The 10,434-nt window shown below is 50.4% G+C and overlaps 2 protein-coding genes across 2 annotated transcripts; one reads left to right on the top strand and one right to left on the bottom strand.

Annotated features, from left to right (window-relative positions):
* Positions 1 to 2,667: 2,667 nt before the first annotated feature.
* LOC100900961 (uncharacterized) lies at positions 2,668 to 7,611 on the bottom strand. The gene is made up of 5 exons (XM_003739360.1): positions 7,593 to 7,611; positions 4,875 to 4,999; positions 4,619 to 4,770; positions 4,161 to 4,337; positions 2,668 to 2,890 (listed from the first exon to the last, which is right to left on the bottom strand). The coding sequence occupies exons 1-5, from the start codon at positions 7,609 to 7,611 to the stop codon at positions 2,668 to 2,670; spliced, it is 696 nt and encodes a 231-aa protein (XP_003739408.1).
* A 921-nt stretch (positions 7,612 to 8,532) lies between these two features.
* LOC100900812 (cAMP-dependent protein kinase catalytic subunit gamma-like) lies at positions 8,533 to 9,585 on the top strand. The gene has a single exon (XM_003739359.1). The coding sequence runs from the start codon at positions 8,533 to 8,535 to the stop codon at positions 9,583 to 9,585; it is 1,053 nt and encodes a 350-aa protein (XP_003739407.1).
* Positions 9,586 to 10,434: the final 849 nt, after the last annotated feature.

Raw genomic sequence — 10,434 nt, 5'->3', positions numbered from 1 at the left:
AACTCAGATTGTTCCGTAGCTAATATATTGTGAGACAATGGGAAGTTGAGAAGGAGAAGATCTTTCGACAACAGTCGGAGCGAAGGGATTCTCCGGAGAGAGACCCATCGCTTCGCGAGCGAAAGACACTCAGAATCCTTGTACATAGGATGTGCAATTTTTTTTTGATATCGGACATAACGAGATGATGTCGAAACGGAAAAAAAGCGTCGAAAAAAATCAATGGATGAAAAGGAAGAAATGACCTTCGAAAAAAAGAAAAGGGATTGACATCTGAGCCCACCTTCACCAACAATACCACTATGAAGAACGGAACGCAGGATCACGACTACACTAACGAGAGAGTATGCGAAAAGATGAAAAAAATACTGTGTAATGTCATGATCGTGTCCTATGATATCTGTCGGCCATGATACACTGTGGTTAGAAATAAGATTGGTGACGAATAAAATCGTTGGTTGAGGTTTCACAACTCGGGGTTTTCCGGCATGATTTACCCGTCGACGCTCAAACATGCGATCGAAATCCGGCGGAGGAGACCGCAGAACGATATGAGTCCAGCCAAAAGCATTCGATGTTCTCATCTCAGTCAGGTCATCTCAGAGTCAGGTCATCCGCCGTTCAAAATCGGTTGGCTCGCAATATTTGATTGTCGGATAAGGTCGGATGTGGGCCCGTGAAGAACGATAAGGCTCCGATGAATTGCTTCCACGGTTCTAATCGATTCGGAGATCCCCTAGCTTCCGGGCACGGAACGGATACTGGGGGTCTGGGGGAAATTGAACAAGTAGCGAGGACGTCGCAGACCACACAAATTGAGAGAAAATATTTCGGAATATTTCGGCGGCCGAGGTTCATCTTCCGAGGGGATTCTAGGCTATTCATCAACTCACAATGCTCCTGCCGTGACCTCACTCCGGTCAATTAGGACAGGACATCAATCGTTCCCATATCGTTCGGCATAAGTTACCCAACCTGGTTTATTTACAGCAAAGACAGATGGATATCCTAAAATATTCATAGAGTTGAGCTCGCTCCGGTCAATCACCATGAGTGGACTCTCCGTCTCTCCCTTGCGTAGGAGGGCCAAAGCTTTATATCACTCCGCGAGGAGAGCCGTGGGGATCCGCAGCGCAGGACTCCGTTCCGATGGATCTCCGAGAAGATGACCCGATGTACACCAACGTTATTGATTATTTGTCTGCACCTCCCTCCGGTGTGTTCCGTGGACGCTGAATTTCCGCAGGGTCGACTCCTTGGAAATCGATCCAATCTGGTGATTTCGAGCCTGTACAGGTGCACGTCTGCGGCCAAGTATGCTTCACACACATCCAACGGGGAGGACGGTATGTCATATGAACAAGCGGCGACCTCCGCGATTCTTCGTGCCGCCTCGCCTGCATGCGCTCCAGCGCCTCCCGAAGCGAGTCCGTTGCAGTAGCTGAGTCTAAGTGAAACGTCGGGCGCTCGGGGATGTGTTCTTGCACGCTTTGCAGACGGGTGTCGTCTCGTTGACGAGAAAACGTCTTCGCCGAATACCTAACGGAGCTCCGTCAACTCAACTTTGGCCCGCGGCATTCTTCGGCCAAACGCATCGCAGACGAGAAGCAACTTGACATTGCGCTGCAGAATCCGTTGTCTTACTACATCCCGGATTTGTATGTGAAGATGCGATGAGGATATCGGAGGATCGCGATGGAAGGAGTCCCCGCTAATTGACTGCGGCAGGACTGGGAGCTTAAGCACAACTTCTGCAGTATGCTCGGAGATGCGCTAAGGGAGGCGAGAACATACCGACAAACGCGGAATCATATGAATACGGATATATAGAAGGATTTAGGCGATTATTCGCGACGGTGCGTGGAGCTTCCCCGAAATACGCGGACATGCGGGGAAAATATGCGAATACATGCGTGGGATGCGGTCGATTGCTTGATATACGTATGCGTGATAGTCAGATACATGCCTAACATGCAGATATGCGTTATATTCAGATATGAGCGTTATACGCAGATATATGTGCTTATTTGCTTAATATGCCAATATGTGCGTAATACGTAGATATATGCTTAAAATGCGAAAATTTGCGTAATACGCAGATATATGCGTGATATGCAGAGGCATGCGAATGCATAGGAAAATGGACCTCGGTGACCGGGACGGCGCCGGCGCGGCGTCCTCCCTAGCGGTGTGAAAATCTCGGGAGAGGATGCCCCACCATTCTCCGTTCCGTATCTCGCAGATATCCCAGGGATCGGAAAGACGAGACCGAGGCTTCCGCCTTCGCGAGTGACCGTCAATCACGCGTCGTGCGCAGCGTATTAGGCAGTGAAAGCCCGCGGTATCATAGAAACAGATACTTGTTGCCTTTCCGACACAAGAAATCGACCAAATCTTCTTTGAACCGGGCTCTTAAGTCGTACCGTAGGAGCGTCCCTTTTTCGACCACATGAAGCCAATTTTGATGGTTCTCCCTGTATCTAGGGCGGATGTACATATATCCGAATCGCTCAAGCGGCACCTGGGTATTCTCATAATGCAGAGCACTGTGAAGAGTTGAGACTGAGTGTGTCACGAGGTTCAAGACTTCGAAAAGATAACATATACGGCTCGTTTTTCCATTGAGAGGAATTCTGAAGATTCGTTTATTTGATTCGCCATCTGATTTCACGCGGACACGTTGGCCGCGAGAGCGGCGATCGGAGCTCCGTTCGGACGCGATCCTGGAGGGCTGCGAGCGGCTAAGGTTTCTTCCTCCAGCCTCGAAGTTGGATTCTCTGCGGAGTGCCCCATCGGAGCGTTCCGCTCGGGAGACCATGAGTTGTCCATCATTCGCTCGGGGGCATCGCAAGAAAAGCCACACACATGTCGTTCGGATTCCAGATGATCTCTGCAAAAAGACACAAAGCTTCGGAGGCAAAAGCGGGGTACGTTCTGCGAGATCTGTGCTCTACATTCGAGCGCTGTCAGCCCCGTCTCAGCCGGCGGAGTCAGTCTATGATGCCATACGCGGAGGGGAAATCCGATCTCTCCGGGGCAGGACAGGGATATGCCCCACGGAATACTATCTGGACTGCCGTGAGGACACATAAAGGGTCTCGCAGGTAATGTGCCCCTTTTTGGAAATCGCTTCGGCGACCAACTTCAGAGAGCTGTATCTCTGGAACGGTTGGTCGCAGAGCGACGATCGAAGGCGCGTTGGGAAGCTGAGTCTGAGAGCTTCCATTTGCGCTAGTCAGATCGGGAAAAGGATCATTTGGGACGGAGAAATATGACGATTTTCACAGATCGAAAACTATATCGACGATTTCGCTGTTCTTTCTTTTGCGGACTGTTTTCCGCGAAAAAAGACTATGTGCGAAGTTTCAGAGTGGCTGCTCAACTGTAAGTATGTTTAAGTACCCGAAAACCCTCTTTTCATTGAGTAAGCCCGATTGGATTCCACCACCATTCGGCTTGCGGAGGTTTCCACCTAGAGAACTGGTGGTCGCACGGAGCCGAAGAAGGTCGCTGTGTAGCCGAGGAACCACCGCCATGATGTAATCACATGAGCATGGGTAGACCGCGGACTCGGGCTCAGCCGCAGCATCGGACCCTAGCGCGATAAGAAATTTCCCACTACGCAGAGGAGTCATGGTATCATGGACTCCACTTATCCGAGGCTCGCAGAAACTAGCCCACTGATGAGCATTCCGGAGCCCTGCTTCGGATGCTTAAGCGAAATCCATGAGTCAGTCGCCAGATATCTGGAAAGATCTCACCGGGGTACTCTGACGCCTCTTCATACCGTCCTCTAGATGGAGCCTCCGCAAGCCGAATGGTGGTAGAATCCAATTGGGCTTGTTCAATGAAAAAAGGTTTTTGGGTACTTAAACATACTTACAGTTGAGCAGCCAATCTGAAACTTCGCACACAGTCTTTTTTTCGCGGGAAACAGTCCGCAGAAGAAAGATCAGCGATTTTGTCGATATAGTTTTCGACTCACAAAAATCGTCATATATCTCCGTCCCGAGTGATCCTTTTTTCGATCTGACTAGCGCAAATGAAAGCTCTCAGACTCAGCTTTCGAACGCGCCTTCGATCGCCGAAGCGATTTCCAAAAAGGGGCACATTTCCTGCGAGACCCTTTGACAGGCAGCGATATCAGGATTCGTCCTCACCTGATGTGGTGTTCCATGTTCACCATTCCTCTGATGGGCGTCTCGCATTGCGAGCATCGCAGCAGAATGTCGTATTGGCTCCAAAAATTGAAATCCGGCACGATAGTACTGCCGAGGCGAGCTAGAAAATCTTTGCAAGCGTTGAGCTCGACTGCAGATCCGAATGAGTAGCCTCTGCTGTAATATTCGCGGAGCGTGAGTTTCGAAAAACAAGTCGGCCAGAAAAGTTGCAGCGAGCCTTTCCCGGACGCATCGCTCCTCCTGGAAAGAGGTATTCCACTCGATTCCGGAGCTCATCGTTGGTTTCGCCTATGCCCCGGGAGGACGGTCTCACAGTCAAACATGCTTGCAGAGACACTGACATTCTCATCATAGCGCCGAATGAACCTCGCGGCATCTCAGCTTGTTCACAGACGGCGCCCCGATCCCGATGAAATATTTTGTATCCCAACACTTACTGCCACGACGAATCGCTCAGCGCGGGGAGCGGGCCCTGCCTGAAGTTGTTATTATTGAATCTCGATCCCTCGATCGCTGAATAGCCGAATTGTCGATCCGAGTCAGCGTAGCCGTTGATTGAAGTTCGATAGACCGAAGCGTTCGTGGTGCGCTGGAGATTTCGCGGTTTCGGATAAGAGTGTTGGACCCGTCTAAGAGTGTTGGACCCGTCTACAGAGGTCGAACTCTCTCCGCGAACTCCGGAGAGGCACTCACCCGGAGCTGTTGTTGGCGCAACAAATAATTCCCCGCGTTAGCGATGGGGATCCCGTAGGAATTGACGTGGGACGAACGAGTCAAGCCTTGGAAGTCATGTGTTATTGGCCCATCTCCCGATGATCCTGGAAGCGATGGAAATGTTGACTGCTTCCCCTTAAGCCGCGGAGCTTCGGAAATCAGCGGAAAATATTACCCTAAAGTCCCGCCAATAAGGGACGCCTCGTATAAGGGACTTATCGTATAGAGGACTTATCGTATAAGGGACTTTTTGTATAAGGAACCTCGCGTATAAGGGACTTTTTGTATAAGGAACCTCGCGTATAAGGAACCTCGCGTATAAGGGACTTTCCGTATAAGGGACTTTTCGTATAAGGGACTTTTCGTATAAGGGACTTTTCGCAGAAGGGACTCCTCGTATAGAGGACTCTCCGTATGAGGGCGCAATGCTGGCTACTCCGCTGCTTGTCAGCCTCTGCTCCATCAGCTGTTTCTCCGTTGCGGCCTCTCCTCTACCAGCTGTCTGTTCTCTGGCAAACCGACTGTCCCTTCGATTCCGACTCCGTCGATCCTCGCGGCCAAAATAGTTGGAGAAATACAGGTTCCAGTCGCAATCCTTCGTAGTTTTTGTGTGCGATCAGGTATACCATGGATTCAAACCAGACGGCCAAGAGGACAAGGATCTCCTACTCAGCAGAACGGAAACTGGAAGTCTTACGCCATGATAAACAATTCGGAATGACAGCAACGCTCCTTGAATTCAATATATCGAAGAGTATGCTATATCGCTGGAGGGCAGAGGAGGAGAAGCTATCCACGACCGACAGAAGACGCAGAGCTTTCAGGAAAGGCAAAGCCATGCTCCCATTCGTTCCATGTCACATGTTCGGATTCCCACCATATCCTCATGTGCAGTCAACGTTCTTCATGGAGAAGTCTTCGCGACAGTATCTTATCCCTCACGCGTGGAGTCCCCTGCGAGAGGAGCCCTCATGCGGGAGTTCCTTATACAAAACGTTCCTTATACGGAAAGTCCCTTATACGCGGGGTTCCTTATACGAAAAGTCTCGTATACGCGAGGTTCCTTATACGCGAGGTTCCTTATACAAAAGTCCCTTATACGCGAGGTTCCTTATACGAGAAGTCCCTTATACGCGAGGTTCCTTATACGCGAGGTTCCTTATACAAAAAGTCCCTTATACGCGAGGTTCCTTATACAAAAAGTCCCTTATACGAAAAGTCCCTTATACGGAGCGGTATTTTCGGGAATGAAAGGTCCCTTATACGCGGGACTTTAGGGTACCTGAAGAAGCGTATTCCGGGAGCTCCTCTTCAAAGCTCTCGTGTGACTCACGGAAGCCGTTTACGAGCCGTTCCGGGGCTTCCGCCTGGAACTCCGAATTCTCATTAGGTTCGCGGGTGAATTTCCCTGCCCTAAGCCGAGAATCCGAAGGCCACGAACACGATATGTTAATCACGGCTTCCTGCCTAGAGCCTCTGCGATACTCACCTCCTCGATCGAACGCGCACCGTCTCCACTCCTTGATAGTCCTGCCGAGTGCTGATTGTTGGTTGTAGGCGGCGAGCCACGCACGTGTCCGCCGGCCCGTGAACGGTCAGACACGTTGCAGCTAGCAATACGCTGAGGAGAACTCGAATTCCTCGGCAGGGAACCTCTGTGGATTTGATTATATACCTTCCGCTGCTGAGGGGTCAGGCCCTCGAAGAACTCTCGAAACCCCGACTCTGACTCTTTTGTTTTGGGGTAATGTGTCCTTTTCCGGTGGATTTTCAGGCCTTTCATAGTTCCCGTTTGGTATCCGCATAAGTCACACTGGAAGGTTTTTTCGGCATCCGTGGCTCTAAATACTCCCGTCCGGAATCTGGAACAACGAGCAATCACGGTATTTTCTACGAGAAAGATATTACGAGCAATCCCGCGAGCAACGCATGATGTCGCAGAATGTCCTCGTGAGATCTCGATGTTTCGTTGCTCAAAAAAACGTGTTCATGAGATGATGATGATTTCAAATCGCAATCTGAGGAAAATATGCGGAGGGCTCCTTGATGACATAAGGTGAATTGGCAGACTTACTCATTTCGCGACTGAGGAGGCATCGATGGTTCCCACGGATCCCACAAGGAAACGTTCTCTCTCTACGAGGGTGCGTCGGCAAAGAAGTTCGAAGCTGCTGGGAAGGCGCAACATAGAAGCCGGTCGGAACGTGCATGAAAAATGTCGAAGGATCGCATGTAGGTACTTTGCACGTCATGATCATGAAATTCACTTCGCGAACTCGAGATAAATCCGTATTGGGGTGGGATATCAGAGTGGTTTTTGCAGTGAACGAGGCGTCTCACCGTGCACGTTTTTAAAACCAATAACTTTATAGCGGCTCTCGGGGGAAGCGAAGGGAAACGTCACGAACGGAGGGTCAAACGTTGATGGCACACACAGCGAACGAGAATAGAGACGATATCATTTTGACACACGATATTGAAACTTGAACAGAAGATTCGATCCTCGTTGTGACTGTCTCTCAATCCATTTCATGGTACGGCCTAGATCAATGCACTGCCCGAAACTGAGGTAGGCTTTGCATGATTCATGAAGAACCGCATAATTCATGAGGAACCGTATAATTCATGAACACGCATGGTTCATGCAAAACCTCGATTATTGACTGCGCTCATACGCTGTCCCCTATGAAGTCTCACGTTTGGGAAACACCGCCATAGCGGTTGATAACCGCGATCACGGAGCGCACTCGGAAGATGTTATCCACCTTTTTCTTTTCTTCAGATCGGATGTCACCGAGGCCTTGAGCTTTATCAAGTCACACCTTCGAGCATATCGAGATGGATATCGAAGGCAAGATCCCGAGGCAAATCTCTTCCCATGAAACGGATCAATAATAATGATTGCCATCATTATTGTGTATCCCAAAACTCAAGATGGATTGGAATGGAGCGAGTCCCCGATCTCAGCGTAGGAGCCAAGTTCGGAATGCATGTCCTATGTACCTAATAGAGAAGTCGAGGGGGGCTCCCGAGTCTTATTCCCATATTTTCGTCACATTCCGCTAAGCGTCACGAGCTACAGGTTTCACGGAGCCCCAGCTCCCGAAACCTCTGCTGATGCCACCTTTGGGCAAGGTATTCGGGCCGAAATCGTGCTAGAATCTCGTTCCCGGTCCTTGTGCAACGCAATCACCCGTCACGTTTTTATCTTCACGACCCCTCGCTGTCTCCGCAGATTGAGATTCCGCTCCTCGAAACTCTTGATCTGACATGCTCTCCGCCTGGCTCAAATCGAGTATGAAGAGATCGATTGCATGAAGGGACTGCAGACGTGTGCTCTCGACCCTGCGGACTCCATTGTTACGACGTTTGAGAATCAGCTCCGCAATGGATGTACGCGATGGTCGGATTCGACTTCATCATTTCCTCTTTCCTTTCGAGACCCTGCTTCGTAGACTCAATCTGTAGTATTAATTATGACGCCTGGAATCTACAGGATCAGGGGAGCGCGGCTTGTTTCTCTGAGAGCGTCGGATTTCAGCCATCCATCGCTGAAGAGAAGCGCTCGCCACCATTCGCGGGGACATTAGATTCCTACGATGGGAACTCAGCAGCGCAGTGTCTGCTCCGAATAACGATGTGTGACGCGAGAATCCAGAGAAAGCTGAAAGATTATCGTGATCAACTCGACCACGCTAAGCAAATTTTCGAGCATGGACTGAGCAAGAATGAGTGCCTCGAACTCGATGTCCGGAACCTCGACACTCTGGGCGTCATCGGTGAAGGAGTGTTCGGGGAGATCTACAGAGTCGAGGATCAGGGGTCGTTCTACGCTGTGAAGAAACACGCGAAGCGACGAATTCGAGAGAGGAAAAGCCAAGCAATCGTGATCCGGGAAAGGAAGTGGCTCTGTGCCATGAACAACCCGTTTGTAGTAAAGTGTCTCTCGAAATTCAAGGATGCTGATAACGTTTACTTGATCATGCAATACGCGCCCTACGGTGACGTGAAGAGCATGCTCTCGAGAGGTGCTATCCCAGAAGAACGAGCTGTGAAAATAGCGATTCAAGCGGTACTAGCGCTCGAGTTCCTGCACGCAATGGATATAACTCTCCGGAACTTGGAGCCGCGTAATCTCCTAGTTTTTTCTAGGGGCCGTGTGAAATTGAGCGACTTCGGAGCCGCCATAATAGGCTCTTCGATTTCCGGAAAAAACTTCAGAAGCACCCCCTATACGGCACCAGAAATGCTCAAGGAACGACCGTACACAAACGCGGTCGACTGGTGGTCCATGGGAGTAGTGATATACGAAATGCTCCTCGCAAAGCTTCCCTTCGGCGGAGAACAAGATCACAAAGATGTCTTGCAGAGACGAATTACATCGGATCCACTTTCAGGTCTCGGCACTGATGCTCTCAGCTTCAGCGCCAAACTGGTTATCCAACAGTTTCTCGAGAAGGAGCCGGTCAAACGGCTTGGCGGCCCGAGGACCAACGTCGATGACATCAAAAATCATCCCTGGTTTTCAAACGTGAATTACTATGACGTCATCTTCGGTCTCAATCAGTTTGCTCTCCAGGACTCGGAACTCGCGGCAAATCGCGAAACGAAATGTGCTCGCGATTTGTTGAGGACTTTGTCGAAACCAGAAGAGCGAGACCCTCTGAGGGACGACCTGAAAGATTTCTGAAATTATGTTCCCTCCAAGAGGAGACTGAGCCCCCGTCCTCGGAGAGCTTCCGAATGAGAGCCGACCCCCGCGTCGTTTGGGGCCGTCCGTCCGCGCCTCTATCGCGTAGTCTCAGAATCTGGCAAATATCCATGTGACAATGATTGGGTTAATTACACAAAATTCTTCGGCTCGGCTCTAGATTCCGTTGTCACTTGAGTTATTTTCCGATGCGGCATGTCTATTCGCTTGTCGATTCCTGTCATGACTCCTCTCTGTGTGTCGCCGGGGGTTCTGCGGAAAAGTTCACGCAAAGCTTTCCGTGAGGGAAATTCGCTTGATCGCTCCTCTTCTTCGAATGCCTCGTCGCGACGAAGTCGACCCCGAGATCCCCGAGCACTCGCACCTTTCGCCGCTCGGTGTCTTGACGTTTCTTCAAGGGGAAATCGCGAACGCAAGTTGGATGGAAACGAGGCGCTTTCGATTTCAACAATCCGCCCTATCACACCAGAATTCCATGTATGCATGGATTCCAGACGTGGGCCGACCTGAGGAGAAAGTTCCCTCGCTCCATCTTGCGGATCTCTTCCTAGATCCTCGAAAGCATCTGCACCGAAACCATCTCACGAGCTCGACTGATGGGAACCGACGCGACTGAGCTCTAGGTCATTCAAGTCCCATGACTCTTTTGCGTCGGAACTCTGCCGGGAGATTCCTACAGAGATTATTTTCTCTCTCTTCCCCACCTCTCCTCAATCTGCCTTGCATACAGCATGGATACGGGAAACGTTTCCTCCCGAGAAACCTGATTCATACGATTCGAGTGAATGTTCCCTGTTCTCCCAAACGGCCCCGAAGGGTGATTACGGC

This window comes from Galendromus occidentalis, unplaced genomic scaffold (genome assembly GCF_000255335.2).
Source record: "Galendromus occidentalis unplaced genomic scaffold, Mocc_1.1 scf7180000076500, whole genome shotgun sequence".
NCBI lineage: Eukaryota > Metazoa > Arthropoda > Arachnida > Mesostigmata > Phytoseiidae > Galendromus > Galendromus occidentalis.
This window is presented reverse-complemented; position numbering and strand designations above follow the sequence as displayed.

Excerpts from the sequence above, each read along its gene's own strand:
- LOC100900961 (XM_003739360.1), bottom strand. Across the intron at positions 4,771-4,874 it reads TGCGCCAACAACAGCTCCGG|CGCACCACGAACGCTTCGGT; the intron begins GTGAGTGCCTCT and ends CGAAATCTCCAG. Across the intron at positions 2,891-4,160 it reads AACATGGAACACCACATCAG|AGATCATCTGGAATCCGAAC; the intron begins GTGAGGACGAAT and ends GTCTTTTTGCAG.
- LOC100900812 (XM_003739359.1), top strand. The coding sequence starts at position 8,533 with ATGTGTGACGCGAGAATCCAGAGAAAGCTGAAAGATTATCGTGATCAA.